The 16,883-nt window shown below is 47.6% G+C and overlaps 1 protein-coding gene across 1 annotated transcript in view; it reads right to left on the bottom strand.

The window, feature by feature from the left end:
- LOC311313679 (GDP-mannose 4,6 dehydratase-like) overlaps window positions 1–15,407 on the bottom strand; it is an 18,034-nt gene extending 2,627 nt beyond the window's left edge. The window contains exons 1-4 of the mRNA XM_084443853.1: window positions 15,222–15,407; window positions 3,154–3,198; window positions 1,534–1,621; window positions 848–1,032 (exon numbers count right to left, since the gene is read on the bottom strand). Coding sequence (XP_084299979.1) covers window positions 848–1,032; window positions 1,534–1,621; window positions 3,154–3,198; window positions 15,222–15,317 — 414 coding nt within the window. The 5' untranslated portion in view covers window positions 15,318–15,407. The remainder of the gene's footprint in view (window positions 1–847; window positions 1,033–1,533; window positions 1,622–3,153; window positions 3,199–15,221) is intronic.
- Between the last annotated feature and the right edge of the window lie 1,476 nt (window positions 15,408–16,883).

Here is a 16,883-nt window from a genome sequence, read left to right as displayed (position 1 = left end):
CATCATATTAACATCATATTAACATCACAGCTATGATATTAACATCACAACTATGATATTAACATCACAACTATGATATTAACATCATATTAACATCACAGCTATGATATTAACATCACAACTATGATATTAACATCACACTATGGATATTAACATCACAACTATGATATTAACATCATATTAACATCACAACTATGGATATTAACATCATATTAACATAATATTGGAACTGATGGTGATTTACTGAGAACAGTGAGGCATTTTCTCTTTCAATCTCATAAGGGTTTCCGCTTATTTGCTATAATTCACACACACACACACACACACACACACACACACACACACACACACACACACACACACACACATACTGTACACACATCTACACATACGCACACACACACACATACTGTACGCGCGCACATAGACACACATACGCACACATACTGTACACACATCAACACACACACACACATACTGTATCCACACACACACCCGTGTGCATAGACACAGTACTGTACACACATCAACACACACACACATACTGTATCCGCACACACACGTGTGCATAGACACACACACACACACACACACACACACACACATACAGTACTGTACACACATCTACACACACGCATGTGTGGCTGGCAGATCCCAGTCAGCAGAGGCCGGAGCTGGAGGCGTTTTTCATGGATCTCCTGGGATCCTGCGAAGATTTCCAACAAAAGGGACGTTGTGTCCGGCCAGGACGCATCCAAGAACCGCTACTTCCTGTCCCCTCAGCCCCAATATCCTGTCCAAATCTACCACGCTTGTTCCCATGTTCCCGGTCAGGGTGCGGACAGACTGCGGTGCCCACAGAGGCGAGGTCGAGGGCCGCGGAGGCGAGGTCGAGGGCCACGGCGGCGGTCATATTTCCTACCTTGACGTGGCTCTGGGCCCCCAGGTTGTAGACCTCGGAGGGCTTGACCTCGTTGATGATCTTCACCAGGCAGGTGCTGTCCGTCAGGTCTCCGTAGTGCAGCTTCATGTCTGACAGGAACCACGCGCAAGAACACACACACACGCACACACACACCTCTAAGGAAAGGAAACTGTAGCAGAGCACACAACGCTTCACAGCGTTCCCTCACCAGACAGGAAAACAGCCCTTCACCTCAGCCACAACTAGGCCGCACGCGGCGCTACGGCAACAACTGGATTCCGACGTAACGGAGGAACACCCAAATCAACATCCCCCAAAAAAGAACCCCACACACAAACACACGGGACTAGAGCGTCCCCCCGGCGGCTATCGCGTCTCAGACGGAGAGCGCGCGTCGACTCGAGGGCTCCTGGATTTCGGACCCCTCGGGATGGCGCTAGACGGAGTACAGTTTTAAGGGTCACACTTACAGCCCGCGGATCGCCCTGCGCCTGGAGGTGAGGCAGATGCGTTAGAGACGGGTTACTGCATGTCTCCACATGTACGGCCAAGCCGGCGTTTGGCGGCGTTGAGTGACCGGCGCTCAGACCGGAGGTTCTGGTACTTACTGCCTTCGGTGTGCGTCTGAGGGTTCCCGTACAGGTGCTCGATGCGACCCGTGTTGAAGGAACTGGACCTGCGCAGGACGCCGTGGACCTGCGGGGGAGACGAGCGTCACAGAGACCGCAACCCACAGACGGACATACACCAAAACCAAAACCTGTGTGTGTGTGTGTGTGTGTGTGTGTGTGTGTGTGTGTGTGTGTGTGAGTGTGTGTGTGTGTGAGTGTGTGTGTGTGTGAGGAGGAGGAGGGGGGGAGTCGATCCGCGCAGCATTCCTCTTCATCAGCGATCTGACGGTGTGTGTGATAAGGGGGGGGTGTGTGTGTAAGGGGGGGGTGTGTGTAAGGGGGGTGTGTGTGTGTAAGGGGGGTGTGTGTGTGATAAGGGGGGGGGGTTAGGAAGCTCTGCTGAGAGAAGATAACACTTCCTGGTTCTGGTGAGTCCATTACTGGGCGAACGCTGTGCCCTGACCTCACTTCCTTTATTCACTCTGGACTTCCTGCCTGCCTGTCCGCCCCTCTTTCATGGCCCCCTCGAAAGAGTCCCCCCCCCCGGTGCTAGAAGCCTGGAGCGGGGCTGCTTCCTGTGCCTGGTGACACTTCCTGTCCTGTGTGGCGGCAACATGAGCAGTGTTGCTGGCATCATTTGTAGAGGGGGGGGGGGGGGTGGAATGGGGGGTGGGGGGCGGGCGGGGGGGGGGGGGGTTCTAGCCATCCAGGGGAAATGAAATCATTCAGCTACTGTCAGGAAAACACAGCAAGCAAGCCGTGTGAGTGTTTGGGCATGCGTGTTGGTGCATGTGTGCGTATGTTGTTAAAAGACTGCGAGGTGAGGTCATCCCAGAAGCCTAACCTACTGTACTCACACACACCTCAGTAACACCTTCTACCATCCCCGATCGAGAGGCCATGTTGACTTTCTGTACTCACTGGGGGCGGGAGCACAGAGTGCAGCAGGAGCAAGTGAGTGAGCTCACCTCCATAGCCATATAATGACATCTACTTCCCCATTAAAGGCCTGCCCCTAAGGTGAAAGGTCACGGGGTGAACACCGGGGTCGTACGAGAGTGAGGTGTGAATCTGCATCCTGAGAGAGGTTCGCATGGTCAGAAATCACTCAACTACAGCATACTGTGACTTTGGATGGAGCTTATCTGGAGAATGTCTGTGTGTGTGTGTGTGTGTGTGTGTGTGTGTGTGTGTGTGTGTGTGTGTGTGTGTGTGTGTGTGTGTGTGTGTGTTTGTGTACGTGTGTGTGTGCGCGCGTGTGTGTGTGTGTACGTGTGTGTGTGTACATGTGTGTGTGTGTGTGTGTGTACGTGTGTGTGTGTGTGTGTATGTGTGTGTGTACGTGTGTGTGTGTGTGTGTGTGTGTGCGTGTGTGTGTGTGTACGTGTGTGTGTGTGTATGTGTGTGTACGTGTGTGTGTGTGTGTGTGTGTGTGTGTGTGTGTGTGTGTACGTGTGTGTGTGCGCGCGTGTGTGTGTGTGTACGTGTGTGTGTGTACATGTGTGTGTGTGTTTGTGTACGTGTGTGTGTGTGTGTGTGTGTGTGTGTGTGTGTGTGTGTGTGTACGTGTGTGTGTGTGTGTGTGTGTGTGTGTGTGTGTCTGGGCGTCTCTCTCACCTCATATCCTTTCTCCACCAGGAACTCCGCCAGGTAGGAGCCGTCCTGAAAGAGCAACGCAAACAACAACGTTACTTATTGTGTCATTTATAAAAATGAAATTTTTGTAAATTGTAAACTAAAGAGTTTATCTAGCATAATCCTGGAGTCAACAATGACGAACGGAATCTGGAGTAGTGAACTTTACAATACGAAGGAATAGTGACTAAGGTCAGACAGGTCACAACTGTGGTTTATCAGAGGAACCACAGGCCACTTACAGTAACGGGGATTAAGCACACACACACACACACACTGGGGCGTGTCCAGAACAACACTACACTAGTACATGCCTGGCTAGATTAACACTGATTATCATCTGCTGACCACATCACACTCCTACAACAAAACACACCTTCCTGAACCCCACCCTGTCTCCTGAACCCCACCCTGACTCCTGAACCCCACCCTGACTCCTGAACCCTCCCCTGACTCCTGAACCCTCCCCTGACTCCTGAACCCCACCCTGACTCCTGAACCCCACCCTGACTGAACCCCACCCTGACTCCTGAACCCTCCCCTGACTCCTGAACCCCACCCTGACTCCTGAACCCCACCCTGACTCCTGAACCCCACCCTGACTGAACCCCACCCTGACTCCTGAACCCTCCCCTGACTCCTGAACCCCACCCTGACTCCTGAACCCCACCCTGACTGAACCCCACCCTGACTGAACCCCACCCTGACTCCTGAACCCCACCCTGACTCCTGAACCCCACCCTGACTCCTGAACCCCACCCTGACTGAACCCTCCCCTGACTCCTGAACCCCACCCTGACTCCTGAACCCCACCCTGACTCCTGAACCCCACCCTGACTGAACCCCACCCTGACTCCTGAACCCCACCCTGACTCCTGAACCCCACCCTGACTGAACCCCACCCTGACTCCTGAACCCTCCCCTGACTCCTGAACCCTCCCCTGACTGAACCCCACCCTGACTGAACCCCACCCTGACTCCTGAACCCCACCCTGACTGACAACTTAGAAAATGGCTTGAAACGCAGGCTGATGATATGGTGTGTACATGGATAATGGGGATTGTGTGTGTGTGTGTGTGTGTGTGTGTGTGTGTGTGTGTGTGTGTGTGTGTGTGTGTGTGTGTGTGTGTGACTAACTCTTGTTAGTAAGGGCTTGTTCGCCCTCACCCATGTAACTTCTCCCCCTCCCCTCAGACTTTCCGACCGCACGATCTGGAACCTCTGGAACATTCCGAACCAGTCATGGCATTCAAAGCCCCCGCTAACACACCGCTGTACACACACACACACACACACACACACACACACACACACACACACACACACACACACAGTGCCCCAGCTCCAGCAGACACTTCCTCTCCAGGTCTGGTGTGTGTGTGTGTGTGTGTGGCGGGGGGGGGGTGGAGGAGATGGTTCTGGAGAAGCAGGGGCAGCCATATTTGAGAGCCTGGACCATGGGGCAACTGGGTCCAGAGGCCGGGAGACTGGTTCTGACCACATGCTGAGGCTGTGATGACAGGCCTGGCCTGCCCAGTGCTGGACGGCGTGTTTCTAAGGCCCATCGGAGGGAGAGGAGGGGGGGGAGGATCAGCTGGGTACTCTAGGTTTGGGCACACACACCGAGCACAGGCCTGATGACTGAGCGCGTCTATCGGTCCAGTCAGAGAGCTCAGTTCATGTCTCCTGACAGACGTCCTCAGACAGAGTTTAAGCCGGTCCAAAGTTGGTCAGACCCAGACCAGTTACGGTCCACTTCGGGCCGTCGGCTGTGGCCCAGTGAGGTCGGGGGGGGGGGGGGTGTCGGGAGCCTGGCGCTGCCACCACAACCCCCCCCACCACACACACACACACACACACACCCCTGTCGTCCCCACGCCGTTCAAAGCTGCGGCCGTGTCATGTTTTCCTGACCCGGTGCCAGGGTCAAAGCGCTCCACGCCAAACCAACATGGAAAAAACCCAGAAGAGATGATTTTCTGTTTGAAAACAAGAGGCTCCTTTGAGGCCGTATTAGCCCATAAACCCGGGCCTCACCTCGCCGTTTCCTGTTATGGGGCGCTGACACGCCCTCTATGCTGGGCCCTGTATTCTGTTAGTCCAACGGCCCAGAAACACCCCCCACCGAGCCTTGTTTGGGGCCCAGCTAGACTCGGGTTGCGCAGGGTGGGAAATGTTTGTGAAATATCCATAAAAATGTCCATGGGAACATTCACTCAAAAATGTAGGGGAATTCTGACCAATTACAAAAGCCCCATCCCCCGCACCTAAATATTTTCTACTTTCCAACAATCTAGATCAGAGAAAGTTAGGAGCAGTCTGGCTGAGAACGGCGGGGCCTCTGGGGACCATCCAGATCTGTGGAGACAGGATGTGAGCTCGCGAGATCACGCCGGCCTCGCGAGGCTAAAGAACGCTAGCGGAGACGCCGTCGGAACGGAGATGGGACATGGTATTCATGTACGCACGACATCTCAGGCGGCATCAGGGAGGAGGGACTTTGTGCTTCTATGGCTAAAGCTAAAGACAAAACAGATCCATCAGTATTATAGACCGGAGAACTACCGTTTAGACATATTCCCATGAGGTTCCTGGAGGAAATTCGCAGAATTTAGGCCTAGCAACCGTAAGCTAGAAGATATGAAAGTCTACTCCTGTATGTCAGACTCAATAACATCAGGGCAGGATTAGAAGGTCAGGGGAGGCTTTGAGCCTAAATCAGAACAGTGACCGGTAATAGTACCGTTATAACAGTGACCGGTAATAGTACCGTTATAACAGTGACCGGTAATATTACCGTTATAACAGTGACCGGTAATAGTACCGTTATAACAGTGACCGGTAATAGTACCGTTATAACAGTGACCGGTAATAGTACCGTTATAACAGTGACCGGTAATAGTACCGTTATAACAGTGACCGGTAATAGTACCGTTATAACAGTGACCGGTAATAGCACCGTTATAACAGTGACCAGTAATAGTACCGTTATAACAGTGACCGGTAATAGTACCGTTATAACAGTGACCGGTAATAGTACTGTTATAAAGGTACAATGTGCCACGATGTCCTGAAGGGGGAGTGAGAGTGTCACACTAGCCAGGTGCATGACAGGTACAGGTGAGACTGACCTTAACTACTCAAGCTGCCTAAAGGGCTTGGTGTGTGTGTGTGTGTGTGTGTGTGTGTGTGTGTGTGTGTGTGTGTGTGTAGCGGTGTCTGCTGGGTGAACCACTGTGTAGAGTCTTAGTGATAGTGACCGTAAGTCAGTAACAAACAGATCTGTTCCTCTAAGCCAGGGGGAACAGAGCTGCCAAATAGGTTTTCCATGGATGTTTGGCACGACGGATCCCACTGTCCCAGTCCAGAGCTGCAGAAGTGATGAGGTGCGATATTGACTCTACTGTCCAACAGTATACGCAGAGGAAACAGACTATTATGTTCCCCACAACACAGGGAGAGGAGAGGAGAGGAGAGGAGAGGAGAGGAGAGGAGAGGAGAGGAGAGGAGAGGAGAGGAGAGGAGAGGAGAGGAGAGGAGAGGAGAGGAGAGGAGAGGAGAGGAGAGGAGAGGAGAGGAGAGGTTGCCGTGGGTTGCTAAATCACTCCATGTGAGAATGAGGCATGTCGGCCATGTTAGCTCATCAGCTACGCCTGCAAGTGCAATCATCACACTCATCATCATTACCAGTATGTGGTTTCACTTAATGAAAGCATTGTTTGCTCAGTGAAACGTGACATTAGCAAGTGTGTGTGCGTGCGTGTGCGAGGTCGTTGTAGGAGAATATTATCATGTGTCACGCAGGCAGAGTCGTGTCATTCTACAGGCTTCTCCGCGTCACGTGAACGGAGAGTGTGTCGTCATGTCCTGTTGGTAACAGTCTCAGTCTGACAGAGTCTGACAGAGACAGAGTCTGACCTAAACCATGAGTCTGCTGGGCGATGATGCTACGCGTTAGCCAGCAGCAGTGGCTGATTCTGTTTATTATCACAACAAAAACATAGTCGTGCCTCAGCAGAGAGACAGAGGGAGGGAGAGAAAGAGACCGACAGAGATAGAGATAAAGAGAGAGGGGGAGAGACAGAGAGAGGCAGAGAGAAAGAGAGAGAGAGAAATGTGTGTAACAGAGCATATGGAACGCGCTCTAAACAGCTGGTCTGGCGCCCCCTGCTGATGGAACATAAAACTACAGCAGTGGAACGCCAGGCCATGAAAGGTAGGAACAGGTCGGTAGTACTTTATTGATCTTCGGTCGGTAGTACTTAATAGTACTGTACAGTAGTACTTTATAGTACTTTACAGGGGAAACTGTTACAGCAGCAGTACACAATAACCACGCACAATCAATACTAAGCACACATTTAGATGCATGTTTACAGTAGATACAAAATCAAAAATCTAAACATTTAAGAGTATAACAAAATAAAGTGTATGACAGTAGATGTCAAGTGTCCTGTGCATCCTCCAAGCTGACTCAGGCCTATTGTGTGAAAGGGACAGAGGGCTGGGATTGGAACCCTTATACAGCTGTGTATTCATATTGGAGAGGGAGGGGGCGAGAGACTATGCAAAAGGAGGGTATAAGCTCAATGCATGTTATTGAAGTCACTGAGCTGTTTTGTGACATTGAAAGGGAGGTGTTGACAATTTAGACTAATGTCTAGTCTAGAGACCTGACTGTGAAGTGTCTGTGTATCAGCATGTGTGCTTGCACAGAGAGAGAACATGTTTATGTTGTCAGCGTGTACAAATGAATCACTTTAATGTGCTTTCTTTAGACCGCCAAAATGAAATTAGTCCTGATAGATCTTAATGAAGCCACAATCACAGACCGCAGAATACCGTCAGCCACAAAACCAGGCAGTCGCACACTACACGAGAGAGAGACAGAGACACACACACACACACACACACACGCACACACACACGTGTGCGCATGCACATGCGCACAGACGCGCGCGCGCACACACACAGGCCCAATAAAAATAAAAATAAATATTCTGCATGTGCACGCACGCACACACACACTGACCCAATAAAAACATATATATATATATATATATATTCTGCATGTGCACACACACACACACACAACATTAAGTGCCTGGTCCATACTATCCCCCTGCTTAAACCCAACCGAGCCGTGTCACTTCTAACACACGAGTGAGCGCGTGCAGAACTCCCTCCCATCAATGTGCTTCTGCAATCAGCGGCTCTGGAGGGACTTCCCCTGCACACAGGAAATGCATCACTTTATGACTGGTCACAGTGGGGAATGACAGAGCAGCCCCTTAACACACACTCAGAGAGACAGCCCCAGCTACTGTAAAAACACTCTCTTTTATGGTCTCTCTCAATACCTTACCTTCTAACTATACCTTCATCATTCACTGTCATCCAATCACTCTGTTCTCTTCTCTCTCATCCCTCTCTCTTTCTCTCTGTCTCTTGCTCGGTCTATAAACTAGCTCCTCTGGATCTAGTCCAAAATACTAGGCTAGCTTTACTCCCACTTGTCTGATTTAATTGTGCGGGGTGTCCGGATCTGATTCTGGGGTGGAATCAGCCTTGGATAAGCCATCAGGAGCGGTTCTGAGTGACAGCAGAGGAATCGTCTAACATGTGGACAGATTCTTAGCTTCATGGTTGTTGTTCCTGGCGCTTCAGACAGTCCCTCCACAGTCCTTCTCTGGTGAGGCTACTGCAGCCGTCTGAGGGAGGAGCACCGTTTCAAACCCGCTACAAACGCCAACAAACGGCCAAAAGGGGGTTGTAGGTTGCACGTCAAAAAGCACGCGGTTCATTTATCAAAACAAAGTTACAGAGGGAGCGGCCGGCCAAGACCAAAGTAAAGGGGCGTTTTACTGTCGACCAGAGAAGGAGTAAATGTGCCCCCTTCACATTAACCCCCATGATAATTAACCGGTGGTACAACCCGGAACCCCGTCCTTGGCACAGAGGTGGTCTCCCCCTAACTAACTCAGGACCCCCGATCACTCCCTAACCCCTACAGCTCGACCAATCACAGCGGTCAGAACCTGACGCATCTAGTAGCACACCGCTCTGCGATTTATGGACGGTAGTTAGCCTGGCAATTTATGGTATCACTGCGACCTTGTGGCCCAGCGAGTGTGAGCGAGCCACCCCCGTGTCTGAGATGGTAGAACCAGATGCCTGCCTCCTGAATGGGGATTCAGCATTCAGCACAAGAGGCCTCAGTTCCACAGCTCCTTCAGGGGGGGAGATATATCACCAGGACGGGCAGTATAAAAATGAAATAACACTGTTATTCTTTGTTTTCTGTCAGAGGAGGGGAGAAGCAGGGGACCCTGGGAGAGTGCTGGACAGAGGAATGCGAGAGGTTGGAAATGACTTTCCAAGACCTGGCATGGATCTCCAGAGGCCATGCTACAGTAGAAAGAGGTCAGCTGACAACTTCTCCCTCCTCCGAAAAAACGTTCCCCTGAAATTCGTCTGTTCCCCTAGATGGCATCTCTCTCTAAAGCCTTATTTTACAGAGCAGGTCCAGGGTTTCTGTGGGGCCTGGCGATGGCATTTACATGGCGAACAAGGCTAGCCTAGGCTAATTGTAGCCCCCTGTAAAACAGATGGTTACTAGTACTGTATGTCTCTAAATTCATCTCGTCAGTGATCAATAAAATACTATGATCAATTATTATGAGCGAATCAACATGCAGAATTATTAAGAATGTGACGACATCTTTTTATCACCTGTGAAACATTGCGAAGGTGAAACCTTTTCTCTCCCAGGCCGACACTGAATGACTAATGCAGCTTTTATCAGTAGCAGGTTGGATGACTGTACCAAAGAAAGCTTCTGAATTAGTCAACTTCAAATTATACAAAATGCTGCAGCATGTGTCCTCACAAAGACCAGGAGGAGGACAACCATCACACCAGTCGTTACACTGGTTACTGGTCAGTTTTAGAATAGATTTTAAGATGATTTTATTTGTTTATAAAACTCTCCATAGTCATGCAGCTGAGTACATATCAGGCATGCTTTTACAGCACCAAGTAGGTCCCTGAGATCCTCTGGTAGTGAATTTTTAACGGTCCCTGGAGCCTCGCTGTCACAGCTTCGCTCCCCTGCGGCCGTCAGCGGTCCACATTCTACCGTCAAAAATCAAGAAATGACTAGTGAGGTGTGTGATTAGGGCTGGGTTCAAAAAATCGATTCATTGATTCTGAATCGCAAAATCGATCTTTTATTTAATGAATGAATGAATAAATGAAGGAATGAATAGTTCATTAATTCATTCAATGATTCATTCATTCATTCATTCATTTTTGGAAATAAGTATCGATATCTAGCGCTAGTATTGATGTGTTGCATAACTTGGCAGTCATGTAATTAAGGTTACAGCTCAAAAAAACAGGTTTTAGTAACACTAACCGAATCGATATTGAACTGAATCGAATCGAATTGAATCGTGATAATCGATTCTGAACCTTGTGAATCGGAATCGAATCAATTCTTGAAATTCGACTCGATACCCAGCCCTGTGTGTGATAGGTGCCATCTTTTTCCGGCCAATCACACTCGCATGTTTTTCTCCTGCTCTCATTCTGTTTTTCTCCTGCTCTCATTCTGGTCCTCTGTTTATGACACACTCTCTAAAGCCCTCAGTAAACATGTGCTTCCTAGTCCTGCGACCTCCATTTTCAGAGTCCCTGAGGAATGTTCTAGTTTCACTACCAAGGAGTGCTATGTCATTGCTCTTGCTTCGCTTGTAGCCCGCAGACGTATTTTATTGCATTGGAAGGACCAAAAGCCCCCATCTTCTAATAGGCTCTGTGCACCAGCTCCACTACTTCCTGAAAGTCACATGGCATCTTTATTTCCTGTCCTATATGATTGGATTAAGTGATTAATCAGGTGAACGGCAGACCCAGCGCATACCTAATTAATCACTTAATCCAATCATATAGGACAGGAAATAAAGATGCCATGTGACTTTCAGGAAGTAGTGGAGCTGGTGCACAGAGCCTATTGGTGGTTGAAAGACCTTATGTCCTTCTTATGTTTAGAGAAGATTAAGTATAGTCTACGGGGTTGCTCTGATGAGTTTAATAAAACTTGGGACCCTTTTCTCTCTTTTATTAACTATTTCTTCTTTTGGGGACTAGTCTTGTTACTCTTCTTGCAAAGTAAACAATGGACCAATGGTGTGTAAATGAACAGATGATAACTCAATGTGCAACACATATCTCTTCGTTGTTGTTTTATTTTTGTTTTAAAATCGTATCACTTTTATGGTAAATGTAATAAAATTATTCTCTCCGGTACGAGCTTTATTTTCAATAGAAGCCTCTCTCGTCAATATTGTATTAATGTATTGTCCTTATTGTTTGTTTTTTGTTTGTTTTGCTGGGGGGGGTGGGGGGGTTGGCTAGTATGCCATGTTTTGAGTGTCGAAAAAAATTTAAAAACAGGTGACATGTCATGCTTTCAGAAGTTTGGTATATGGTATATATTGGTATATGGTATATATTGGTATATGGTATATATTGGTATATGGTATATATTGGTATATATTGTGGTATATGGTATATATTGGTATATGGTATATATTGGTATATGGTATATATTGGTATATATTGGTATATGGTATATATTGTGGTATATGGTATATATTGGTATATGGTATATATTGGTATATGGTATATATTGGTATATGGTATATATTGGTATATATTGTAACGATCCGTCTTATGAAATGATGGGGAGAGTTTCACTGGTGAATGGTGATTTATTTTCTCTCTTTATGACCCAACTATATGGCTGATGCCCACGCCTAAACACACAGGACATTTCTCTGCATCCACAACTCGTATCCCACCCGTCTCACATCTGGTCCCTCACTCTTATTGTTCCCGGGGGGAAACAGCACCCCCAGTTAAACAGTGGTTCCCCTAAGACCATATAACTAGAGCGATACACAACAACCCCAGAACATTACAATATATCTTTGCTACATAACTTTTTTGTATTCCTTCTATGTTTGTAACTTTCTTACTGTGTACTATTTACCCCACTGTTTTAAGACTGTATATTTATTTGCCCAGGGACTGCGGGTGGAAATGAGCTGTTTAGCTATAACCTTGTACAGTGCATCTCTCCCTATCATATAGGGTAAATGTCTACTGTACCTTGTCCCTGTCTTAAAAATAAATACAAATCAATCAATCAATCAATATAACCCAATAAAGATACATGTGGGGGGGAAAACTCAAGAAATGAGCCTCTGTGCTTCCCTAACATCGACGTCTGGCATCGAACGCGACATAACGGCTGCAGTGGAGCTGCTGTCATCAATTACAATGGATTCATTTCCTTAGCGTGTGAGAGTTGATGGGTGACTGACGGCCGTGGTGAAGCCAGGGGGCTGTCCATAGATTATATATATTATACCCTACTGATGAGCCAGATACTACAGTAGGCCTACATCCTTTCCTGTTTCCACAGTACTCCCATATCCTGTATTTGAACCACACCTGGTTACAGGAACCACACCTGGTTCAAATACAGGATACAGGATACAGGAACCACACCTGGTTCAAATACAGGATACAGGATACAGGAACCACACCTGGTTCAAATACAGGATGCAGGATACAGGAACCACACCTGGTTCAAATACAGGATACAGGAACCACCCCTGGTTCAAATACAGGATACAGGATCCACACCTGGTTCAAATACAGGATACAGGAACCACACCTGGTTCAAATACAGGATACAGGAACCACACCTGGTTCAAAGTGTGCACTGACATTCATTCAACAACACAGGGCATTCTTCTGTGGCCTTATTTGGGATTGTGGGCGTACCCAAACCCAGAGACTGTGAAGCAGACTGAATTTACCCTGGTATACACAATGTTCCCTTGCGTACATTAAACAGCAGGCGTGGCGCGCAGAAGTCACATTCTGTAGATTTAGATAGATGGATGGTTGAGCTATTCTTACTGTTTTACTATTTCAATTCAATTGATATTATTCAGACTATTTCTACTTTGTAATACAGGCCGGTATTAGAGACGGTGTGATCAAAGTCCTGCTGCTCTGGAGTGAATCCAGACTGGTCCTACAGAGTGTATATTTAAAGGTACAGTAGTAGTACATGTGGGGGAAGGATTGGACAGGATATTACAGGTGGAACGGAACATCAGTACCGTACGACACCAGATTCGGGTAGAGTTTCACAATTTTCAAATCTAGGCCTATCTTGCCCTGGCTCTGGCTCTACTCAACCTGATTGTTCGTCATTCATGTTACAAACAGAAGTCTAGTTTCAAATCAATAGCCTAGAGCTAGATCTAGGATTTTTCCTGCTCGAGTTAAGCTGACTTACAACCGGAAGGCCAAAATCAAACAAAGCAAGAGTGCGAGAGGTTGGTAACGTGATAGGTAGTGTGAAATCTGAAGTGCACTATTTGTGTTCTTCTTTCAGTCCCAGTGCCTGAGTAGCATTGTCTGAACACACCTGTTGGACTAGTTAAACAACTTATTATACTCCTAGTACCTTTGTTACATCACTAGACAAGATACTAGACAAGCAGGACATTCAAGGCACAGAGATACCCGTCCTCTACAAGAGATTCAACTGGTTCTTGATTGGGAAGCCAAAGCTATTACTCATGCTTAAATGGGATGTATTGTGAGGTGAATTCAATTCAGAATCCAGTTTGAAGGTCTGGCCACCGCCACCCAATGTCGTTATGTCCAGCAGACGTCACGCTCACACCCACTATTCTGTTGCATTGGCGTGCCAAGCAAGAATTTCGGCACCACCTGAATGGAAATGGAATGTGAAGGTGGTTTGACCCTCCCCTCTCCTCCCCTCCAAACACACACACACACACACACACACACAATATCATACGTCTTTAGCCCTTTCTCACACTACAAATTACTACGACCTTATCCTCAGTCTTCCACTCACACAGGGTGGCATCTTAGATGTCAGGGGTTTTGACCAACCCCGGCGCTGGCATGACAATTTGTCACCACGCGTTGCACTACAATAGGTTCCTAGGGACTGATCACTAATATTTCAGCGAAAAAGTCGGTGTGAGTTTCATGCCAGCTTTGGAAGAGATAGTGACCCTGAGGTGGTGCCCTTTGAGCCACTCTATGTCCTGCCCTGTGCACTGTAAATGGTAAATGGACTGCACTTATATAGCGCTTTTCCACCTTAGCGGCACTCAAAGCGCTTTACAATGGCCTCTCATTCACCCATTCACACACACATTCACACACCAATGGCGGTAGCTGCCATGCAAGGTGCTAACCTGCTCATTGGGAGCAATTTGGGGTTAGGTGTCTTGCTCAAGGACACTTCAACATGTGGACAGTCGGAGCTGGGATTCGAACCGCTGACCCTTCGATCACTGAACGACTCGCTCTACCAACTGAGCTACAGCCACCCCATGCTCCATGCCCTGCCCTGTGCACTGTACGCCAGGGTTTGACTGAACATCCTCGGGGTGACAGACACAACCTTTCCCCCTCCTGGGTTAAAAACAACCCTCAGTCGTCTGCACCTTCAACACCATGTCACCTACAACATAACTACAGAGTGACAGACACTGTGTATAGAGCTAGGTTATCAAGACACACACCCACGTGTATCTTCATTCTGAAATCATGTCTTCAAACTGCACTTCCTGGTTCAGGCTGCAGCAACCTGCCTCGTCACAGGATGAGGGCCTAGTTGTCATCATTCTACAAAATACGGGTAAAGGGGACTCGATCTTTTTCGTGAGCATCTCTATTTTGCCCCCCCGTGGAGGGGATGCGAGCAGAGAGGTTGAGCTTCTGACCTGTCAGTCAGTCAAGTTGATGATGATGCTGAAGACTCGCCGAGGCGCTGCTGATGATGGATACATATTGGGAAGCCCAGTGAATGACTTAGTTTATCTTCTTATAAAGAATAAATCAGGCTATAATACACCTGGGTTATTAATGTGCTCGGTGGTGACCCTGTCCATTCATCCAAAAGGAGAGAGATGGTAGATCTTACCTGCCCGGTGATGCCCGTCACTAAAGCGACTTTCCTCCGGTTCTGCTGTCCCCTGTTCACATCGGAGCTGGAGGACGTTTCAATGCATTGAGCCATGTTTGTGAAGGAGTGTTTAGTTGTTTGGATCTGATCAGAAGAGCTGCTACTTGACTGTATGAGTCCCAAGCGGTTCACACAGCACAGCAGTGTCTGCGAACTAAAACACGGAAGTAACTTCACAACAGCCAATCGAAAGACGGCATGTATACGGAGCAGATGATTGGTTGGAAGCGAGGGTAGAGGGGGGAGGGGTTTGTCCGAGGCTTTATGTGACAGCGCCAACCACAGGACCCACAAGTCATAGAGCCAATCAGCGACGTTATTAGAACACGCAAAACCACGCCCACTGTTTCGGTGATGGACAGGTTCGTTCCAGAGATCAAAATTCAAATGTGGCTTCTTTCAGCGGACAGTTCGATAAGAAATGCCTTAAATGTTGTGTCCCTGGATGATAGGATATGTCTAATATAGAATATAGAATATATATATACTATAGAATCCCAAAACAGAGCCTCAGAGGAGGGTGTTGGCTCTGGGTGGTCCAGTTTTCAGGATGCATGCATTTTTACTGTTTTTCTGTCCCCCAAACATTATGGCAGCCTATTGTGGAGAGACAGTATGTACAGGAGAGGTGAAAGGTAGAGTTCCCATAACAATTATTATTTACCCACTTTATGACAATGATGCAGGAAAGTCCCCCTTTGAGATGTGTCCTCAACAAATGTTTGACAGTCTGGTATCATTTCATTTTAGTAGTAGTAGTAGAAGTAGTAGTAGTAGTAGTAGTAGTAGTAGTAGTAGTAGTAGTAGCAGCAGCAGCAGTAATAATAATAGGCCTAATAATGATGATGATGATAATAATAATAATAATAATAATAATAATAAGACATTTTACCACCTTTAAAAAGAGTTACAAAGTGCTTTACAGTACAAGATAAAATAGTACACACAGCCTTCTTGTACATGTACTGTGATAACAAATAACCTTAAACGAAGTCACCTTTAAAAACAACCCAACTACACACAGTCAACCACAGGCTCAAAAAAGAGAGCTGAAAAGCCAAGAAAAGAATGAAAACACTGACTTGTACTGTGTGTGTGTGTGTGTGTGTGTGTGTGTGTGTGTGTGTGTGTGTGTGTGTGTGTGTGTGTGTGTGTGTGTGTGGCGTGCATGAGCGCATGTGTGTGCGTACATGCCTGCGTGTGTGTGTGTGTGTGTGTGTGTATGTGTGTGTACGTACACCTGTGTGAGCATACACTTACTGTAAGTGTGTGTGTTTGTTCAGTGACCATATCCTGACACAGTGTGTGGTCCCGGATGTACTGTAGACACAGGAAAGGTTTTCAACCCTCAGCAGTAAATGTCCCTCATTCAGATCTGTCTGACTAACCTCCTCTTACCTGCTGGCGTAGTCCCACCAGCCATTCCCAACACAGCCTTGTGCAAATGGCATTTTTTGGGTAACAGTCAATATTGACATTACGCTTTCAGGTCAAGATCATAACTTCAGTAACACATTAGAAAAACCAACTACTTAGCTTATTGCAACATGGCTGTGTAAATGTGGCTCGTCATCATCATTCAGATAAGCTTTGGACACAGCGTCACAGTGCTACAATAAA

This window comes from Borostomias antarcticus (assembly GCF_949987555.1).
Source record: "Borostomias antarcticus genome assembly, chromosome: 10".
Classification (NCBI taxonomy): Eukaryota; Metazoa; Chordata; class Actinopteri; order Stomiiformes; family Stomiidae; genus Borostomias; species Borostomias antarcticus.
Note: the sequence above shows the minus strand (reverse complement) of the source record. Positions and strands in the feature narration are given on the sequence as shown.